Here is a 21,904-nt window from a genome sequence, read left to right as displayed (position 1 = left end):
ATAAAGTATGTGAATGAAATGTATATATTATAAGGTTTTACACGGTTATTTGCATTGTTTACTGCAGGGTTGACGCCTCGAGTCTTATAAGTTAACGATATTGTCTAGACTCTAGACATATGGGCCCAAGCCTTGCAGGTACAGAGTTTTAACTAAATTTCCCTAAAAGATAAGAAATTATTAAATAGTAAGAATAGAAATGAGAATAAGAAAAGAAAAAGATCACAATACGGAAATAAATCATAAAAACCACAATAATTGTTAATCAATTAATCATAAACTCATTATATCTACCTCACAAGTCAAAATTGTCGGGTTGCATAATAAAATAAGTAAATTTGAAAGACAAAATTGACATAATTACTCAAAACAAGACAAGGACAATAAATCAATAATCAAGAAGGTTCGTCTAGCAAATTATGTAGTCCCAAGAACAATTTCTTTCTCAAGTTCATATTCCCATAAATAAATAAAAGTTTGGAACTTCTATTTTTCCTTCTTCTTTTTGGACCTATATTGTTTGGATATCCAAGATGGGAAGCTCCCAATATCATTTCCAGCAATTGAGAAAAAGAGAAACAGTTTTTCCAATTACACTGACAGACATGCTTGTGATTTTGATTCCATTAAATACTCTCATGGAAATTGTAACCTATAAACATAAATTTATTTCAATGTCTATGGACATGTGGGATGGTTTTTAGATTTTAATTTGTCCTAAATTTTTATATGAACCTCACTCGTCAAGTTTACAAATTTTGAACTCTCACGAACATGTGCAAAACGATAGGATTAACATTTACTATTTACAATGTATACTGGGGCCAAATAACACTTACAATATTTAATTGAACTTTTTCCAGAAAAATCTTCGGAAAGATTTGAGAATGATATATATAGGGGATGTAATACAAAATATAGCCATTAGGGCCAAAAATCAATGTTACAGAGTCATAGTGTTGATTGCATATATGTGTCTGGGGTGATAGAAATTTATTAGTATGCTAGCTTGTAAAATGTGGAATATTTTAAATATTTTAATGTTAACTTTTTCTCTTTCAATTAAATAATTTGAAGTCTTGAGAATAAAACAAAAAATTGAAATTAATGTTATAAAAAAGGTTATATTAAGATTTTTTTTTTTTAAAAAGGGGGAAGAGAAAACAAGAGTGAGAAATCTTAGGATCTCGATTTGTGTTTGGATTGGTCAGGAATACAAGAAAATAATAAATTGGGGTTAGAGAGAGATGGGTAAAACAAAATCCAGGGAGTGTTTGTGAAAATAATATATTGGGTTAGAGAGAGAGATGCGTAAAACAAAATCCAGGGAGTGTTTGTTAGAAGTGAAATTGGAAGGGAGTGGAAATTGAGGATTTTGTGGGAATCGAATAGAATAGAATATTATATAAAGGTGTAGAAACCAAAGAAGAGACAGGTAAAAAGGAAGGGCCGGCCAACGTCTCCAACAACAAGTTAGTCAAAGCCAATCATATGGATTTCCAAATCGCATCTTCCTCCACCACCCATACTTCAACCCATTAATTAAAACATGACTTCTTTTTACCCTGTTAGGACCCAGCTAAGTTAGTGTTTTATCGTTTAGATCTCACTAGCTTATATGGCATGTATATGAGCTTACTTCATTATACTTTTTTGTCTTATTCCTACATCTGGTTCATATAAAGGTGACTCTCAAAGCGTATTTGTACTGGTCTGAGTCTGTGTTGTTCGAGTCCAGCACCGATTAGACCATTCCGAGTGTCTCGGACTTGCTGAGGCCAGGAGAGCACGGGAAGTTAAGGGAGAGCCTGAGTAAAAAGGCGAAGCGCCTATAGCCACTAAGACAAAAACCAATAACCTACCTACAGAAAAAGTAAAGGAAGTGCTCTTCATCTAAAGCTTGACTTAAAAATTTCACCACTTCTTAGATAATATTTGTTACTTTGATTTTTGCTCGGCCTAATTATAATTTACTAAGAAATAATTTAATTATTGTTGTTCTATCTGTTGAAACGATATATTATTACTGCATCAATGTTTTTTTTGAACGGATTGCACCTTCATGACCTACAATTGTTTTGATTATATTGCCTTCGGTAGCAATTCGTTAACAAAAGTAAATTTAAAAATGCTTTATGTTGTTCAATTATAGAAACAACAGTTGCCAAACAAATTATGCCTTTCCTCCTCTTCATAATGCCCAAAGTACTCTATATAAGTAAATTTAACAATCTCATCAGATTTCTCCAAACACACCAGAAGAAATTTTCTCTCTTCAATATCAAAAAACCCACCACTCTTTTTGCCAAATATTTCGAAAAAATCTATTTGACAGTGAGGATAAAAACTGGATGAAATGATGGAATAAGTTTAGATATGGGATTACAGCTCTTCGACATTTGTTCGGAAAAGGTAATCTTCATTCTCTAACTCTTCCTGATATAAACTAATAGAAGGCACATCAAACTTCTCATTCGGTCCATTACTATCTTCGGTTCTTCTTCCCTAATAACAAACAAATATCAAGAAATGAGAATGGTTGGGAAGATGCTGGTTTCCATTAATGAGAAAAAGTAACCAGTTTAGATTGAAATACGTGAAACGATAAACAGAACTAGATAACTATCGAAACCTTCTTTAGGATGTAGAAGAAATAGTGAAATCCATCACCAAACGTCTCCCACTCAATAGACCATGTAAATTCGGGTGCTTCAAACAACGGACGCCTGAAGTGCGGCTGCAGAAGATGCAAATTACGATAAAGAGCTGATATAGTAAAAGAACGAACAAGAGAAGAAGACTACATGTGATTATTGTTAGATTACCTGTCCAAAAGATATAGAGATGTAAATGCCGTCAGGTTTCAAAACCCGGTGAACTCCTTGAAGCATAGCCTTCACCTTGTTCACTGTTTCAGGTCGAGGATTCCACGGGTCACCACTATCTACGAACAACACATCCTACAAAAGCGAGATTCCTTGTTAAGTTAATGCTCCGTTTAGTGAACAAGAGGAGTAATCATTAAACAACGATAGACTCAGTAACACAAATAACTTGTTGAAGAGGGTAAATGATTAATTGGGCCTTTTTGTTTACCATAGTTCCTTTCTCGATGACAGCATCAAAAGACTCATCTTGAAATGGAAGGTCCAACATGTCAGCTTCTAACACTTTGACATCTGATTAGACAAATTAGATAACTTTTGTAACCAGATATGAGACATACAGACAACATTATTGATACCAACTGAAAGGATCAGAGTATCGTGTTTTTTTTTTTAAATGGGAAGTATAAGAAGACCTATAAAGCATTGGAACACATCGCCACAGACCTTTGATTCCCTTCAACAGTAACCGTCTCTGCATATTATTAACTGCAACTGCTGAGAGGTCAATGCAAGTCAAACCAGTCAAGCCTTCATTGTAAAGCTCTTCACACAACTGAGAGTTTCCACAACCAAGCTCCAAAACCTGAACAAATTTTAAACGTGTATATGGTTAAATTAGCTTTAATCCAAATGTATTAGATAAAACGTTATGCGTAGATTTAATCATTTCAGAATTTTGTATATCTCTTTAATTGAGATCTAGCGAACAAATCTTTGAAAACAAGGACGATTCCGCCAACAAGAAAAGGCGGAGAGGATTCTAAACTTAGGGTCTTCCAGAAACTTCTACTGTTCTACTCTTTTTTTCTCTATTTACGACGGTCTCCACCACTACTAATTCGGCTTCATCGTTGCAACTTCATTTACAAATATTGTTCCCAGTTATTTCTATGCAATAGATAAGGTGGACATCCGTTTTTCTTATACGGACAACTATTTTCAGGGCCGGTGCGAGTCAACTTTGTTTGACTTAGTTGACTTTGATTTAATAAGGGGACAACTCCATAAAGCCTTAAACATTAACCGTTACTAATTTGTGGACCATTAACAAAAATAATTAGTAAAAAATAGAAAACCTAAATTGTGGATTACTAACAAAAACAATAGTTAATAGAAACCCTTCATTCATCTTCATCTTCTTTCTTCTTCTTGTTAGTTCTTTAGGGTGTACATAGAGGGTGGGCAATACCAAAATAATCAGGGCGAAAAAACGTGGAAGAGAGAAAGAAGCCTATTGAACTTCATAGGGCTTTCCCTTATTCTTCATCATCTTGATGAACCTTAGAAATTACAAGTATACAAAAACAGATGAAGAAAATAATTTTAGGGTTTCACTTCGACTTATTGCAGCTACTATAATTGGAAATTTGTTCAGTTATCTGATATTTTCTAGTTCAAAGTCGAATCTGATCTTCAATTTTAGGGGTTAAAGAGGGATGAACTATCACTTTTTTCTACTCAGTCCCGATTTTGATTCACTCATTGATTGTCTCTTAAGCTTCGTCTTCGAGTAACCGATCATGCGGCCCCAACACAGAGAATCAACATCCATTTCCGTTTGGTTTCTCAGGTGGCTCTGAAATTGGTTTAAATTGTAGCCAAAATAGAAAAAATTACAGAAGTCATTTTCAGGTAAAGAACATAAAATCCGATAATCTCATAGTTGATTTACCAGAGAGATGTGACCGCCAAATTGAAACCCTAAAACCTCTCTTCAATCGGAATTATCAGTTAACATTTCAAAACTGATTGTTATTAGGAAATTCGAGTTCTAAGATTCATAAATGCAACAAAGTACCAACAACTTTGGTATTACTAATTTCAAGTCCAATAGTTGTTATAATTTGAGCTGTTTTTCCAATTCAGAGGAAGAAGAAGAAAAATTGATGAAGAAAGTTGCATGGATTTTGGTAGTATTAATCGAAGTGGTTGTAAAACGTTATTCTCATCTATTGCACTAGGGAATATTAAATCTGAATTTAGTTCTTCTTCAGTTTCTTTACAATTTCAAACACTTCAACTAGAATGGTGGTTAGAAGGATCTTGCCCTGATCATTACTGTCCGTCTCATCAAATTAATCCGACAGAAATCCGAAAAGTATAATAAAGTTCAGAATTTACGAAGAGAAGAGGGAGACCTTAGAGTAAAACTTCTCATTCTTAAAGGACTTGAGTGAAAAATTGCAGAGTGATGTCCACATAAAATAGTTGTTCATATAAATTTTTTAACTTTTTCTTGTTGTCCACATAAAATAGTTGTCCATATAGAAAAATTGATTATCCATATATTGCCCACCATAGATAATACCAATACACGACCCATAAAGATTTGTTGAATAAACTACAATCTCCCACCTTCCTGTTGTATTTCATCAGACAACCAATTTTGAAGTTCCTAGTCCCTCAGTTCTGCATTGGACTCGGGGATCAGAAGCTCGGCTGATTAAAGACCATGTTATCTTCTTCATTACTTTCTCAAATACCTGATTTTCAGACTGCAAAAGAACTTCATGGCCACCTCAAAAATACCTTCTCAGCTCAGAAAATTGCTCATAAGTGTTACTTAATCCTCATCTCCTGAGAACTTCCTATTGCCGATTGGTTAGTGAACTAGATACGCGAAGATCTAAATCAGTTGCAAAAGTATATTATGTATATTTACTCATTTAAGAATTTTTTTCGAGAAGCATGCCTTATGGGTAGAAACAAGGATCTTTGTAACTTCTGCTCACACACATGTTAACCACTAGCTCTAGAAGCTCAAACAGGTTAAGCAGACATGCCACAACCTATATCACCAAGTGGAACGAGGTGGTCATATCCATCTACGACAGACAATTTAACTCATTTCCTTGATCGATGAATCATTGTAATCCTACGCCCCAACTACATATACTCATCAAAGATGTCTATAACCCGATGAATCATCAGTGTCTCAAGTTACCAACTTTATATACTCATCAAAGACGTCAATAAACCGATGAATCATGAAAGTCTCAAGTTCCCAACTTTATATACTCATCAAAGATGTCAATAAACCGATGAATCACGAAAGTCTCAAGTTCCCAACTTTATATACTCATCAAAGATGTCAATAAACGGATGAATCATCTTAATCCTAAGCCCCAACTTTATATACTCAACAATGATGTGAATCATTATCCCTTGTTCAGTTACTTCAGTATCTACGTTAATAAACCGATGAATCGCCATAAATTCTCAAGTTCCCAACTTTAACTAAGAGAAACAACTTAACCCATTTCCTAGCCGGACGGGCCGTGGTAATCTCAAGTTCTAAATATTGATATGCTCATCAAGAATGTAAGCATTCACCAATCAGGTTTTAAGTCAATAATAGAAAAGTAAGAAAATGATGAAGGAGTGAAATTTTAGGTACTTACAGAAAAAGAAGAAGGAGAAGGAGATGGTTTGAGATGGAGCTGAATGAGATGACGAAAGTGAGAGTAGTCCTTCAACCATTCATAATGTTCCTCTGAGCTGAATCGATTGTCCCTGAAACATTAGATTCAGAACATTTGTTTAATTCCAAACAACAATCTTTTCGACCTAAAAAAACAACAATTATAGTTGCTAGGAAGATGAAAAACAACTTAATTTCTCTTGAGAGAGAGAGAGAAAGAGAAAGAGAAAGAGGAACGGACCAGTAAATTGGATCTAGATAAGCAGATACAGTAGAAGGACCAACTGAAGTTTTCAGGGATCTGGTGGGACTATTTTCCTGATCCATCAAAAACCCTAAAAATCTTCTGGATAAAAAGACTGATGATTACTTCTCATAAAACATCTATGGAGGCGCGAAATGGAGGCACTTGCGGAACAACAAAAATGAAAAAGGGAATTTCCATTGCCGGGATTTGAACCCGGGTCGCCTGGGTGAAAGCCAGGTATCCTAACCGGGCTGGACTACAATGGATTGTATGTAAACCTAATGAATAGTTTCTTACTAAACGAGAATTTCTAAAAGGTTGGTGCCACGAGGAAACAGGGTACAAAATTAATTTTGAATTTTTTATTTCTTCCAAACCCTTGTTCTTTTTAACTTCTCCCCTCTTCTTCCTTTCTTACTACCACCATTAACTCTGGAGACCTCCACCACAAATTCCGAGCGACACCCCCACCATTTCCTACGACACTTATTCTTCTCTTATCTTCCCTCTTTTTTCTCATCTTTTCTTTCTCTCTCTTCTCATTCTTGTCTCGTTTTTCCCTCTATCTCCGTCCAAAGGGCTCTTCCCCTTCGCTGGAGCCGAGATCTGGTCTCGTCTGGTTTCAAAACCAGACGAGCTCCGGCGAAGGAGTTCCTCCTCTTCGTGAAGAAAGAAAGAAGAGAGAAAGAAGAGAGGGAGAAGAGAGAGAAGTTAGGGAGAAGAGAGAGAAGATGAGATTCCGACGAATTATTTCTAGACGATGACTATATGGACGACATAAAATAGAGGGGGTGTTTGGGGGAAGATTTTTAGTTTTCCACCCTTTGATATTTTATTCTCTGAAAATTTTCTTATTTTCCCAAACAACGACCTTCCTAAAATCTTAAGTTGGATATGAATATAAAATACTTAAATAGGAAAATGATTGTTGTCTTCAAAAAGAAATTGCTCTGACTCTTAATTAGCTAAATCTAAAGTTTTATTTTGACATTATACCCTTAGGTAGAAGTGAATGAGCTATTTTAGTTTTTTTTTTTTTTTCTCAAATTCATCATTCTTCAATCTTCAACATCATCAATTATCTTTCTCTCCTTATTGAAAATAACAATTTATGTTTATATATTAACAATTTTTAGTTCTGAAATTTCATCATTCCTCAATCTCCAATTTTCAACATCATTAATTTTACTTTCTCTCGTCCGCATCACGGAAAAGGCTTACACTAATTTCTTTAGAAGAAAAAAAATAGTACCAAATTTATATAAAAAGATATCACGTTACAGTATGTTTCACTCAGCTACAATAATATAAAGACTTGAGTATTCTTTTCAAACAAAAAGATATTAGTGTTCAACAAACAGAAAATACAAATGGAAGCCGAGAGCTATGTTGTTGAAAGCTCAGCTTAGGTGCGCCTAGGCACTCAAAGCGATCTATTCTCAAGGGGGTCGCTTAGTTTGGGGTCGAATTCTCCTTGTTTCCACAACTGGCGAGTACGGGTGCCTAGGTGAGATCACTTGAAAAAAGCGAGAAGCGAAACCAAAGCGATGGGGGTACCTCTACTAAAATTGAAAAAATTTAGGCCAAGTAGGAGCGAGAATCGGTCCCGGCCGAACCGGTCGACCTTATACCACCGGGCCGCCACAGTCTGGCTTTGAAACTCCCTGTCCATTTGGTTTCTTGAGTTTAATCAGGCGGGTTATTTTGAAAATCCTAGTGTCTAAAATTCGTCCAAATCCATCAAACCTTTCGGCTTTCCTAAGTATCGGGCGGTCGGGTATCTCGTTTTCAGTTTTTCACTATTCAAGAAAAGGGTACTCTGGGTCTGGGACGAATATATATATATATATATATATATATATATATATATATATATGTTTATGATACAAAATTTGAGTTTTGGTTAAAAAGGATTTATCAACTTTTTATAGGCTTCAGCTCCCTATGACATTTTTGTAAATTATCTAATATAGGGAAAAGACGAAACTGACCTTATTGCAAACTAGATTGCATACCAGTTTGCAATGCTCTGCAAACTAGATTGCAAAGCTCTGCAAACTACATTGCAAGAGCTTTGCAAGACAACCCAAATTGCAAAGTAGTGCAAACCATTTTGCAAAGCTCTGCAAAGTCATTCCAAGGCAAACTAGATTGCAAAGCAATGCAAAGCTCTGCAAACCAGATTGCAAAGCTTTGCAAACCAGTTTGCAAAGCTTCGCAAGCTAAGGTTCTAAGGACAATTTCGGTATTAGAAATGGGAGTGCTTTTAGAATTGTCCTTCAAAACTATTTCCAAACTATATATGGGGCTTAAAAAGACAAAAAAATAATTTGTCTTTTTGACAAAAAAATTTGAAATTGGGTCTCCGGCCTAATTTCCCGATATAAAATATCAAAGTACGTTTAATATCTAAGAATTTACTAATCTATCTTATACATCCTTTCACCGCGTCACTAGTCACTACTATGTTTTGTCACTTTGGTCACCACCATCATACAACCATCACATCCTTGGTCCACCACCACAACTATATGTGGCGAAGTATACTAGTATTATGTATTAATATATGATTATAATATACATATATATATATATACATGTTATACATACATAAATACATACACACAAATATACCCACAAAGTACATAGGTAGTATTGGTAAATGGAAGACATTGTTTTTTTTAAGGACATTATTAAGGGAGTTATGCCCGACAAATGTTAACGGGTCAGGTGGGATGCAAGGTAGCACTTCAAAATTCAAGTTCGAGTCGTCGATTTCACTAGGGGTTGGGCTGAACCCGCCTTCGGGTTTCAGGTAGCAGTGGGCTCTAACGAACTCGGGTATCCATAACGAATTTCGGGTCCTCAAATTTTTTTTCCCAACCCAAGGCCCACCTGTCCAAGCCCATTTGACTTGACTTAGGATGAAATTAGTTTCTCTCTCTTCCCTTAGCCCTAAATCCTAATCGATCAAAACATTAGAGAGAGAGGAAGAACCGAACACTTCTTCTTCTTCTTCTTCAAATCAACCGTCATCTTCTTCTTCTTCCATTTTCAAACTTTAAGGTAAATCTTCTTCAACCAGTTTTCAGTTTTTTTTCCTTCTTCACTGATCAGTCGAACAACAATTAGTTAACCTAGCATTACTCTGGTTTTCTTCTTCTAATCTTCTTTTTCCCCTTCTTCCTAATTTTTATATTTTTTCCACTCTTCTTTAATTGTTTTACATACAAACTAGTGGGTAGTGATTAGAAATTATGAATTGTGTTTGAGTTGTTAATGAATTGGTTTCCACTTTTTATGTATGAAGATGAAATATGAATTGGTTTTGCACTTATTAATTAGAGACTATGAAGTATAGGTTATGAACTTGTGTACTTGTTTTTGTATTGCATTGCTTGCTTGCTAGTATTTTGTTTGTTGATTGTGAAAGGTCTGTCGCCTCACCTCATTCAACATAGGTCAAGAAGCATTTAGGGTGTTGGAGCTCTGAGTTTGCTCTTAGTTTGAAAAAAGAAAATTGTGGGTTTCCATGTTTATGCTTGACTAGCAAAATAAAATGATGTTTGTAGTAGAATCAGTAGAAATCCACATCTAGTAATGGCATTTCATATACAAATTGCATCCGTTTTTGCGTTCGGTTTTTATATTGTTGGCTAACTTCTTTATCTACATGGTATTATTCGTGAACTGCATTATGCACTTGGATATACCTTACTGTGAATTTGTGTTGCATTAATTCTTTTTGAGCGTTCGAAATCTATGGGGTTAATACCAACCATATTCTTTTTATTTTATTGATTTAGGTGAAGAAGATATTTTGTACTGGCAATAGTTCACTAACCAGCAGAATATATCTAATGGAGAATAAAAGTGGTGAACTACTTCTAACCTCTCAGAACCCTAATGAGAATAAACCTCGAGCACAACCAAAGAGGTTTATCAAGAACCAGATCCCAGACTCCATTGTCAATGATTCTGCACTAAATGCAGCAATTTCACTCCTCCCCGCCAATTATAACTTTGAGGTTCACAAATGCATTTGGCGAATTCTAAAATCCGATTCTAAGCGTGTTGCTCTACAGTTTCCTGAAGGTCTCTTGATGTATTCACTTGTCCTCTCTGATATATTCAAAACCTTTGGCAAACTTGACGACTGTTTTGTCCTCGGAGATGTCACTTATGGTGCTTGTTGTGTCGATGATTTCTCAGCTACTGCCTTGAATGCTGATCTCCTTATCCACTATGGTCACAGTTGTCTCATCCCCATTGACTCAACCAAGATCCCTTCTCTCTATGTTTTTGTTGAAATCAAGATTGATGTCGATCGTTTGATTGATACTATCAAACTAAACCTGGATTCAGCAACAGGAGACTCAAAGAAGCTTGCTTTGGCTGGTACTATTCAGTTTTCTACAGCAATTCGAGCAGCGAAATCTGAGCTTGAAAGTGCTGGTTTTGATGTTTTAATCCCCCAGTCTAAACCTTTATCAGCTGGTGAAGTTCTTGGCTGCACTTCTCCTACCCTACCTAAAGGTTCTGCTGATGTTGTTATCTTTGTAGCTGATGGAAGGTTCCATCTGGAAGCCTTTATGATTGCGAATCCAAATATTAAGGCTTTCCGGTATGATCCATACCTTGGGGTTTTGTTCTTAGAGGAGTACGATCATGTAGGAATGAAAGATGTGAGGAAGAAGATGATTGTTAAAGCAAGGGAAGCAAGAAGCTGGGGAGTTGTGCTCGGGACATTGGGGCGGCAAGGGAACCCCAAAATTCTCGACCGCTTGCAGGAAAAAATGAGAGAAAAAGGTCTTGTTTGGACAGTGATTTTGATGTCAGAGATATCTCCTACTCGGGTCGCGTTATTTGGCGAGTCTATAGATGCTTGGATTCAGATTGCTTGTCCTCGACTTTCAATTGATTGGGGAGAAGCATTTGCGAAGCCGATTTTGACTCCATTTGAAGCTGAAATTGCTCTTGGGTTTATTCCTGGTTGGTGGGAGAAAGACGAGAAATCATCAAAAATAGACGGCTTGGGTTGTTGTGAAGAGAACAAATCTTGTTGTATGAATAACAGCAAGGAGAAGGAAGTAAAGAAGTGTACTAGTAACACAGATTATCCTATGGACTATTATGCTCAGGATGGAGGAGAATGGAACTGTGCCTACTCGAAAAAGTCTTCTCAACCTCGAAGAAGTATCGGATCTTGTACTAGTAATGGAGTTAAATAATTAGAAATTACATTACGCTTTTCATTTTTCCTGGCGATACTCGAAAAAGTCTTCTCAACCTCGAAGAAGTATCGGATCTTGTACTAGTAATGGAGTTAAATAATTAGAAATTACATTACGCTTTTCATTTTTCCTGGCAAGTGTATGTGCCAATGTGTTTGTATTTTATGATTTACAGTTTCATGCTTCAATTTCTACTTCTCCCCATATATTATCTCGAATAGATTGTTTATGTCGACTTGAAATAGGGAAAGCTACTTGATCAAGCCGAAAGAAAGAGAAGCAAATGTAGTTGTCACTGCCAGTCCAAGTTACATTGCTTCTAACCATTTGCTGCGTTGTCTTTAACAATTTTGGACATTGCCTATAAAATCTTCCATCTAATATTAGTAAATAAAAAAAAGACTCCTGAAATATCGAACACACTCTACCAAGTCAAATTTAAGAAAGAAGGTTTCACATCACTCTTTTGTCTCTCCACATATTACCAATTTTATTAGGTTAAGTTCTTCATAAATTATTGTATTGCCCACTTGCTTTTATTTTCTCCAAACTAAATTGGCATCACTCATAAATTACAAGTCCACCCCTTGCTTTACAAAATAAATAAAAATCCAATCTCTAATACAATATACAAATTAAGAAAAAAGAATAGTACTAATAGATACGTCTTAACCTCCTCCTCTACCATTTTTCATTCCATCATCATATATCTCTCCAAAAACAAGAAATGACATAATATAAAATTGTAATAAATTTGATCAATCATTTTCTGAATTCTCTAATGGAAAATCGATTTTCTGCTGATTGATTACCAGAGTGTCGAAGACCTAGTGTAAGAGACACATCACCTGAAGTGGTTCCATATCTTACAAGTGTTGATTGAGCAGCTCCATTGATATTGTCACCACCATGACAAGTGTCAATTACCCTTTGATTGGATAATGAAGGTGGGATGTCATTATATATGTTGTTGGCTTGGATTTCTGATGAAGATGAATAGAGTGAAGGGTCATTTTCAATGCCTACTGCTGTTGTTGTTGTTGTTGGTTGTGGTGATGTTGTATTTGTTGGTGTTTGTGGAGAGGTGCTGACTTGATCTTGTTGTTGGTTTCTCTCTCTATCTCTGTCATCTGTCTCCTCTTCTTTGCTTTCTTGTTGGTACATTTCTTCCACCATAGGTTTCCACAATCTAACTCTAGCATTTATGAACCAATTGGATACCTAATAAATCCAAAATCAGATTTTCAGACCACAAGATAATGTGTTTGTGTGTAGTAATGAATGAATAAGCTGCTCAGTCCTATTATCTACATAGATACAAACATATTACTTATATAACTACTGTAGCTCTAGGGTTATGAATACTGTATTCGTTTTTTATTCCTAACTCTAACTTCAACAGGTACGGGGTTTTGTTAATGATAGTCTCAACACTTCGATTGAGCACACACATATAGTTCAAGTTTTGTACACTCTCCTATTCGATGTTGGAGTATCACATCTCTTAAAATGTAATGGAGTTGTCCTCAACTCTGATACCACACGTGATTACCCAATCTGTAGTAGCTATCACTATTGTCTCTTTGAAACTTGGGCGAAGTCCAAAAGAGATTGAAATTTGTTCTTACAGAAAATTACTTGGGTCCACCCAAAAAATCTTAGGCTTGAGTTTGAACTTGCAGTCGCAGCTCAAATTCTGGACACTCTCGTGACTGATGCAAGACTATGACGACTACTATGTGAAAGTAATCTATCAGAATATTATTATGAAAATGAAAGACATAAGTGATGAATGATTATTACATAGCCTAATATGCTTTTGATGGCTAATATAAGATAAAGTACATAAATGGTATGACATGGTTATTTAAGACAAATGCAGAGAAAAGATAAACCAAATAGGAAATGTAAAAGGTGAGACTTTTCTCTGAGTAAGTGAATCATTTAATTCTGTTGCCTGATCATATACAACCAGACCTGCAGGTGTGTTACTATACAGGTAGATGGATTTGTAGATTAGGATCTTGGATTTCTTCCACACTATATACAAGTGTTAGCTTGGGTGCAGAGAAAAGTTCTGAGTTTGTGTGTGTATATACCCTAGGGGCTGGGTCAGTGTCGTCGGCCAGCCCCATAATCAGTGCCACACGCAAGTAATGTTATTTAGTGTCTTAGATAAATTTAGGTTAAATTTATCCTAATGAACAATATTTTAATTTATCAAAACGATGGGTAATTTGTTAATAAGCACTTGCTCCGGGAACATTTGCTAAAATCAAGTGACTTCCCTTTTACCTAGAAAGGGATCTCTCATTACAGGAGGTCAGAACGACCGAGACAAACTGGTAGATGACTGATCGTCTACTACCCTCTCTTAATGAAAAATCACTAAGACGATGACCACAAGGAATCATAACTTATATATCTTAAATAAAATATTTTATATATTAGATAATACTATAATAGCATACATTTCGATCGTCTAAGGTCCCATTTGACATACGGACCCACCGTGTGTCAATGTATTGTACCCTATCTTCCCACTCCACTTGAAACAGACCTTTGCCCTCAAGGTCATTTTAAGAAATAACGTGTGCCGTTGTCAATCCTTCTTTATCCTCCATGTTCGTAGCATGATTTTTCTTACAATGAACTAGAGAACCTTTTGACTTGAAGATTTGAGATGACAACGATAATCTGAGAGCCTCTTCCACTGGTTCATCATCAAACTGTGCTAACTTCTCATATGTTAATGGTGATACCGCATCATTTTTAACATAACGAGAGTAGATTTTGTTTAGAAACATCTATCTTATTCTGTCGTATTTTTTTACGCTCACCCAGTGTTAAAACCTCATCTCAAATATGGTAAAACCCTTACAAAATCTCTTATAGGAGGGCTTGTTTTGGATATGTGTAGACTTGTAGATAATACTGAAAGAGACTGTTGAAAATTTAGCTCTATATTCCTATTTGATATATGATTGATTGTCAACTACCCTCCATAATATAAAAATCACTAGAATATGATGAACAAAAGAAATTATCGATTATATTCACCTTCGTACTGAAGCTTCTTGTGTCCCTTTGTAGACTTAAACAAATACTACTCAAATCGAAGGTAACTAATCACCTAAAAAATTATTTAAATTACCATAATTGGTAAACAAGATAAAACTAAAATATCAACTATTACCTTAGAAGGCCAACTATTAATATTTATAAATAAGATGTATTAGATAATATCTTAATAAGATACCAACATACGTTTTCCATCCTCCCGGTCCTATAGGTAATTTGTAACTTTTGATATTATAAATTCGATCGCACATGTATATGACATATGATCTCCACCTACAGGTAATTTGTAACCTTTGATATTATAAATTTGATGGCAAAGGTACTCTGCCTAATAAGACAGATGATCTCCATCGTATGATAAACATGTCAAGTTACCATACCATAGCACAAACGTCTCGTCAACCTTGTCCATAATTTCTTTTATTTATTGACATTAGTCAATTCTAAAACTTGCAATGTCATAATCTAGTGATGCTACTCGAAGTGGTTGAGTAGTCTATTTTAATTTCTTCCAACAACAATTATTATAAATGTACAAGTTTTTGAATGGTTGCTTCTGACGAGGATAATCTACATGGTAGGAGAAACGTTCAACAAATATCAATTCTATTAATATTGTTGTATTATCTTTCATACTAGGAAGAAAGACATCAACTATGTATTTCTCTTATTATTTTACCAACTAGATTAGGACCTTCTATATATTATTAGGTCTAAACAACAAAGTAGTATGATGAATAAAATATCACCCACCATAGATAGCTTCAAAAGATTATGTCTTACATTTATAATTAATGTTTGGTTTTTGAGAAGGATGTCATTGTTTGTTCTTATGTACAGTTGTTGTAGAGGTTGGGTAGTTACATACAAATTTGTTTAGTTACTTGGTAACATTTTATGTTTGGGTGGGTCCTTTGGAGCTACACAAATCTGTCATAGGCTCTTCCTTCTTTTAGTACTTGCCGCAAGTGTTAGGCTGGTCTGAGTCCGTGTTGTTTAAATCCAGCATAGATTAGGTTCAGTCAAAGTGTCTTTAGACTGTTTTGTTAGTAGAGTGCTAAGAGCGAGGACAGACCTATAGTAATTTTCGAGAACGCCTATAAACACTATGTTTTATGAAAATATAATGTTTAAGTAGTTATATCATTTAAGAAAATACTACTACAAAATGTATCACAACACAAAAAAAAAAGAAGGTACCTAAGAGATATAGCCCTAACATATTCTTTAGTCACATAGTTGTGATCTATGTATTAGACAAAATTGATCTCAAAATTTTGCCACCTCAAAAAAGTGATATACCTAAACACTGGGTGAATCTTCAATTAGGGTTTTAAGTGTTTTTTTTTCCTGTTATTAACTTTAATAGGTTATAGTAATAGGAAAATTCAAAAGATCATTTCCTCCTCTATCTTTTTTAATTTGAGTACTGTTTGGATTTGATTCATATATGGTGCAGAAGGTGTGAAAAGGAGAAGACATGAACCTGATTTTTTGATAATCCAGTCTGACGAGCCAGCAAATGTTTATCTGTATCACTAGGGTACCTGAAATCAAAAATAAAAAAAATGAAGAAATAATCAAAAAAGATGACATCATCAACTACCCATAGATAGGATTGATCAACTATTTCTCTGCAAAGCCTGAAAATCCAAGAAAAAGAAACTATACAGAGATATAAAGAGAAAAATAGAGAGAGAGAGAGAGAAAGAGAAGCATCAGATGAACAGCAAAAACGACAACTGCAACTACTGATATCTCTTTTAAGTATCAATGACATGGAATGATTAAAGAACTCATCAAAGAGAGAGAAAGAGAGTTAAAGCATTCCATTTTCTTATTAACTACCTATATAGGACATAAAGGACTAGTTTTCAGCTGTCACATATTCATTAAAAACCAAAACACAAAAACCAAGCTTGTCCTCAGCTCAGCTTTGTTCTAGATTTCAAGATCCCAAGACTCATTAAAGAAGTACATCTATATGAATGTGTGTGGACTGTGGAGTCCTCTCTCTGTCTCTCTCAATTAATTTCTCTCACATGCGGTTCAAGTAGGAGTCACCGGAAGCGAGTTTTGTAGCCTTGTTGATAATTATTATGATAATCTATATATTATGAAATGTATACAATCCAAATAGGAAATTTAATGTGAACTTACGGATTAAGAAAATGCTCAAAAAGCCAAGCTCTCAAAATGGTAACAGAACGCTCAGGCAACCCCCTTTGAGGTCTCCATGCTTCTTGTTCCATCATACCTAACATCAATAGAGTTAACATTACAAATCATAATTTAGGATTACTATAATTTAGTTTTACGTGAGTTTTATTGTTTGCAGAAAGTCAACTCTCTTACGTGACAAAGTCGTTTGTAGGTAAACGACACGTTCTAGTATAGTCATATGCATATAAAGAGTTTACGATGTGTAGACTTACCCATTTGGTGAAATGCTTTTTGTTGTCTAAGGCTTTGATCGAGTAATTTAAGCCTAGGTGTCTCTCCCTTCGTGACACCAGTACCCGGACCTCCATTTTTATCACCAAGGATCTCTGATGTTTGCTTCAATTGTGAAACTATAGCGTCTTTGAGACATCGAAAATGCCTTGACATGGCCTTTTGAGCAAGAACTGTGTAAGGCGAAGCCGCACCAAAACCCATCACTGAGTCAAATGTATTCACCACCATTTGCATTTGTTGACAGTAGTAACTATATCTTCTATCTACCTAAATCAATTCAACAAGAAGATTAATTAATATCAGATTATAAATTAATATTTTTTTTAATTACTATTACCTTAGGTCTTGAATCTTGACAGCAAGCAAACTATGCCAAAGAACTTAGATTGAAAAAGAAAAAGCAGTCTGAGTCAATTTAGTCAATTATACTACCCACAAAGGCAAATAAACCCACTTTCCAGTTTCATGAAAAACTGAAACAGAAATATAGGTCTGATGCTTAATTAATCAAGAAACATGAAAAGGGTAAGTTGACAGAAAGAGAGATGAAGCTCTATAGTATATAATTTATGATGATAAGAGAAAGATGAATTGTTATATCTCATTTTTAGGGTTTTCATAAAAAGAGTAAACTAGATATGAGTAAATGCTTTTGAACTAAAAGACAATTACAAGGGTATGATTGTTTTGGGGAAGAAGAGAAGAGAATATATGTCTGTGGATTTGGTTTCTCTCTCTTCTCTCTCTCTCTCTCTCTCTCTCTCTCTCTCTATACCCATTGATAGAGAGAGAAAATGAGTGTTTTTCACAAACAAAGGTCAACTTAGCAAAAAATTAAATGGTGGTTTTCCCTCTTTTACAGTATTTACTATGAAGGGTATTATATGATATTTTCTTCTCCATACTAACTATTAAGCTATAACCCACTTACTGCAAATTAATGACTAATTTTGTATTAGAGAGAGAAATTAAGAGAGATTATACTTGCCTCATCAAGCATGGATAAGAGGGAGACCTTCTTTCTTTGATATTCAATCCTATCAGCAGCCGACAAAGGAGGGAGCTGATCCTTTGAAGAAGATGCAGACCCAACCTCACCACCACCATGATTGGTGTGACTAGGGTTTGTATTTCGCCTTACAATGTTCTTATTCTTCAAATGACCTCTACCCACACTACAAAACTCTTCCAACAATTCTTGGGAAGCTTTCAAATACTTAGAACTCCTTAAAACATTAGCAATCCCCATAGAAGATGAAAACCCACCACCACCATGAGCCATCTGGTGTTGTTGTTGTTGGCTATTAATCTGACCTAGTAATTCTGTCATTCTCAAAGGTTCTTCTTGATTAAGATGATGATTATGATTATGGGTAGTAGTTAGGTTTTCCAATTGTGGATTGTAATAAAACAACCCACTAGACCCATCTCCTACCCTCAATTCTTCAACCTTGGATGCTTCTAAGTGTTGCAACGACGACGATAAGGAAAGAGAGAGTCCTTGAGTACTACTACTTCTACTTTCTCCAACCCCTCCAATTTTACTACTTGAATTATTCCATGTGAGATGGCTTGGAGGATTAATTGGATTACTATGAAAAACTATGTCGGAAGCTGCCGAATGAGTACTATTAAATTCTTGATGGAGATGATGAGATGGTGGTTGAGATGGAGGAGGAGAGGTTGATTTTTGTTGTGGGTTCATGAGAAAAAGTTGCATGGATTCAGTTGAAGGTCTTAATAATCTATAATTCATGGGGATTTGATGATTTTCTAAGATGTCAGTAGCTGTCGAAGTAGTAGTAGCCACTGAATGGAAATTGAACATCTCTGATAACATACCACATCCTGTTTCATTATACCCTTGATTACTCGTATTCGTCGTCGATGAATTATCCTCTTGTAATGGAACCAAAGTTCTTGTCGGTTCGAACCCTTGAACTCTAAGTAGTCTATTATGATCTCCTTGGCTTTGTTGAGCCACCATCTCTTGTTGTTGATTTTGGTTATTACTACCAAACCCATTTGAGAAATTGAAGACCTCAGCTTGATGAAAACCTTGGGACATAGAATTTACAAAATTAGGACCTTTAGATGAGAAAAGATGTATAGGATATTGAATTGGACTAGTTGCTATTTCCATGTCATCTTCTTCTTCATCCTGTCTTCTTAATTTCTTGACAAGTACAGATCTACTATCTTTAACTTCTGATTCTGAAAGCCATGAATGAATTAATGGGTTATTAGATCATTGAAAAAGAGGAAAAGAACCCATGACTTGAATTGATAAGAACTTGTTATAGAATAAAAAGCAAAGAGAGTTTGAGTTATTACTTTTGTTGATGTTTGATGATGAGTTGTTGTTGTCTTTGTTCTTGATTAAATCAGTAAATCAACTAGTAGCTTAGCTAGATAGAGTTGAGCTTGAAAGGGAGGTGTGGGTATGAAAGAAAGTTCATAGATATCGTTTTCCTTGTAAGTATGAGAATAGTGAAATCTAATTCTATTCAACAGTAGCTTATTCCAATACCCCCTTTCTCTTTCTCTTTCTATTTCTCTCTCTAGATGATTACTATACTACCATGTTGTCAATCTCTGTCCTTTCTTTCTTTTTCTCTCTCTATCTTCTTCTCTTCATTTCTCTTTTCTGAGTTTTTGGATCGCCGTCTTGGAAAGAGATAAAATCAATGAAAACAAATACAAAATGGTGTGTGTAGCCGTGTGTGTAATTTAGTAATCTGAGAGAGGAGAGAGAGAAGGTCGCTTTTCTCACACTGCTACACTCCATACATGTCCATCCTATCCAACTTTTGTCAAACGTAGGGACTAAATTTTTATGGGTTATTTTGGGTTAAGTCTATGACTAGTTTTCTTGTCTAGTCTCGTAGTTTATGTTAAATATTCAAACGACCATCCCTCTGTATTTTCAATGCATCGACTAAAAAGTTAACAATTCACTTTTCAAAAGTATCCTTCTATGACTTATTTATCTTTTGTACTTTCTCATTTTCCTACCGCGTCTTTCTATTTCCCCTCTTCATGTGCTAGATCATTAGGTTACTTGATACATATAAAAAAATGCATACAATCTTTTCTTTTCTGCTTTATAACGATTATTCTGGAGAAAGAGAGAGGAATGGAAAGTCTAAAGAGAGTGAAGAACGAAGGAGGACCAATAATTTTCAAGAGAGTGATTCTATTCATATTATTTATTTATTTTTAGTTTTAGACGTTATTTTTCTTATTTGTTTTCTTCAATGCTTCCTAATTTTGTGTTATTTTTTTGTGGACTACAAGAGTCATTACAAAGCATTGATATATCACGAATAGATAATAAAAAGATACATCAAGATTCACGAATTGTAAGGCAACAAGAAAAATTTTGAAAGGCAAAAGGACTTCTCTAATGGGACACTCAAACTCTAACACTTAAAGTGTCACATATGATTTTTTAGAGTTGTTGTCAAAAAGACTTTTTCAATATGACACTTTGCTAGACACTCTATTACGAGGTGAATGCATTTATTATAGAGAGTCTCAAGGAGACACTCGAAGTGTCACTCTAAACTTTAAATCAATAGAAACTCTTAACCACTTTTCCCTATTGAATTTAATAGTGACAGAGTTCAACAAAAAAAAAAAATTTAATAGTGACATGTGTAGTAAGTGTAGGTATTTTAGAGATCTTTATTGACCCTTGACAACTAGGATTTGGAGTTTTTATTAGAGTGACCCATTGGAGATGCTCTAAACTCAAATGGCGCCGCATTCAAAACTTCAATGATTATATGGGTTTCTATTTTTGTCAAACAACACCTTAGTCACTGAGGGCTTATTAATCTATTATGATCTAATATGTGCCCTTAGGGTAGGCACCATTTTACTTGTTGATAAATGATAAATATTTAGAGAAGGTTTAATTTTTTTTTTTAAATTGGTAGCTGGGTAAAGGAATAACCTTTTTTTTGTTGAACTAGTAAAGGAATAACCTGGTACAAGAAAAATTAAACGAAATAGAAGAAACAACTAGAAATCCCTGACTCTAAAGAGCCATACATTTGCCCCAACCCTTACGCATCCGAACAGTTCCTCTAGTATCCATACTAGCAATGTTAACTAACTCTGCTGGAAGGTTACAAACATCTAGAATTGTTTCTCCGATTCCCAATTTCATTTTTGATAAATAGTTTGTTGCCTGATTGGCTTCTCTATAGACATGTGTTACTCGTATACTTCTAAACTGATCTCTTAGCCTTTTCACTTTCCTCCATACCCTTTTTGCTTTCCATGGAAGCGAATGATCCCCTCTCTTGAGGAGCGTGACTATATTCTTGGAGTCCGACTCTATTTCAAAATCTATTAGGCCCACATTACCTGCAAGACGTAGGCCTAGTTCGATGGCTTGCAGTTCATGGATGAATATGGACTGGCCCTCAACCTGACTCGTGGCTGTTCCCAGAATTACTCCTGTCGCATCACGAACAATGGCCCCATATCCTTCACCTCTCGTCAGTAGGTTCAAATTTTATGATTGCGCCTATAATCTCTTACGCATGCCTGCAATACTAGACCGATC

At 35.2% G+C, this 21,904-nt stretch overlaps 3 protein-coding genes and 1 non-coding gene across 6 annotated transcripts; 1 reads left to right on the top strand and 3 right to left on the bottom strand.

Moving 5' to 3' along the window:
• Window positions 1-2,161: 2,161 nt before the first annotated feature.
• Window positions 2,162-6,816, bottom strand: LOC147551715 (S-adenosyl-L-methionine-dependent methyltransferases superfamily protein). The gene is made up of 7 exons (XM_086671513.1): window positions 6,551-6,816; window positions 6,290-6,401; window positions 3,333-3,471; window positions 3,097-3,179; window positions 2,826-2,960; window positions 2,633-2,737; window positions 2,162-2,505 (listed from the first exon to the last, which is right to left on the bottom strand). The coding sequence occupies exons 1-7, from the start codon at window positions 6,634-6,636 to the stop codon at window positions 2,383-2,385; spliced, it is 783 nt and encodes a 260-aa protein (XP_086527639.1). The 5' UTR covers window positions 6,637-6,816; the 3' UTR covers window positions 2,162-2,382.
• TRNAE-UUC (transfer RNA glutamic acid (anticodon UUC)) lies at window positions 6,749-6,822 on the bottom strand. The gene has a single exon. It is a non-coding gene; the product is annotated as a tRNA-Glu (tRNA).
• Window positions 6,823-9,369: 2,547 nt separating this feature from the next.
• LOC147551713 (uncharacterized) lies at window positions 9,370-11,994 on the top strand. Of its 2 annotated transcripts, XM_086672048.1 has the most exons (3): window positions 9,370-9,622; window positions 10,363-11,770; window positions 11,875-11,994. In XM_086672048.1, exons 2-3 carry the CDS (start codon window positions 10,417-10,419, stop codon window positions 11,892-11,894), a joined length of 1,374 nt encoding a protein of 457 aa, XP_086528174.1. In that variant the 5' UTR covers window positions 9,370-9,622; window positions 10,363-10,416; the 3' UTR covers window positions 11,895-11,994. The 2 variants fall into 2 exon arrangements, with proteins under 2 accessions (XP_086528174.1, XP_086528175.1); XM_086672049.1 differs by having other exon boundaries at window positions 9,511-9,622; window positions 10,363-11,994.
• A 313-nt stretch (window positions 11,995-12,307) lies between these two features.
• On the bottom strand, window positions 12,308-20,198 carry LOC147551712 (BEL1-like homeodomain protein 4). Of its 2 annotated transcripts, none has more exons than XM_086672046.1 (6): window positions 19,663-20,198; window positions 18,317-19,542; window positions 17,307-17,595; window positions 17,032-17,128; window positions 16,358-16,418; window positions 12,308-13,011 (listed from the first exon to the last, which is right to left on the bottom strand). In XM_086672046.1, exons 2-6 carry the CDS (start codon window positions 19,469-19,471, stop codon window positions 12,553-12,555), a joined length of 2,061 nt encoding a protein of 686 aa, XP_086528172.1. In that variant the 5' UTR covers window positions 19,472-19,542; window positions 19,663-20,198; the 3' UTR covers window positions 12,308-12,552. The 2 variants fall into 2 exon arrangements, with proteins under 2 accessions (XP_086528172.1, XP_086528173.1); XM_086672047.1 differs by having other exon boundaries at window positions 17,307-17,591; window positions 18,313-19,542; window positions 19,663-20,133.
• Between the last annotated feature and the right edge of the window lie 1,706 nt (window positions 20,199-21,904).

This window comes from Eschscholzia californica, unplaced genomic scaffold (assembly GCF_041429995.1).
Source record: "Eschscholzia californica isolate CP2 unplaced genomic scaffold, dmEscCali1.0.p SCAF_3, whole genome shotgun sequence".
NCBI classification, from domain to species: domain Eukaryota; kingdom Viridiplantae; phylum Streptophyta; class Magnoliopsida; order Ranunculales; family Papaveraceae; genus Eschscholzia; species Eschscholzia californica.
This window is presented reverse-complemented; position numbering and strand designations above follow the sequence as displayed.

Bases quoted from the DNA above. Each gene is read 5' to 3' on its own strand.
- LOC147551712 (XM_086672046.1), bottom strand. From the start codon at position 19,471: ATGGAAATAGCAACTAGTCCAATTCAATATCCTATACATCTTTTCTCA. The intron at 16,419-17,031 runs GTAAGTTCACAT...TTTTGATTTCAG, and splicing joins TTTGAGCATTTTCTTAATCC to GTACCCTAGTGATACAGATA. The intron at 13,012-16,357 runs GTTCATGTCTTC...TGGATTTATTAG, and splicing joins CTGGATTATCAAAAAATCAG to GTATCCAATTGGTTCATAAA.
- LOC147551713 (XM_086672048.1), top strand. From the start codon at position 10,417: ATGGAGAATAAAAGTGGTGAACTACTTCTAACCTCTCAGAACCCTAAT. The intron at 11,771-11,874 runs GTAATGGAGTTA...ATCTTGTACTAG, and splicing joins AAGTATCGGATCTTGTACTA to TAATGGAGTTAAATAATTAG.
- LOC147551715 (XM_086671513.1), bottom strand. From the start codon at position 6,636: ATGGATCAGGAAAATAGTCCCACCAGATCCCTGAAAACTTCAGTTGGT. The intron at 3,472-6,289 runs GTAAGTACCTAA...AAATTTGTTCAG, and splicing joins CTTCTCCTTCTTCTTTTTCT to GTTTTGGAGCTTGGTTGTGG. The intron at 2,738-2,825 runs GTAATCTAACAA...CATCTTCTGCAG, and splicing joins TCTCTATATCTTTTGGACAG to CCGCACTTCAGGCGTCCGTT.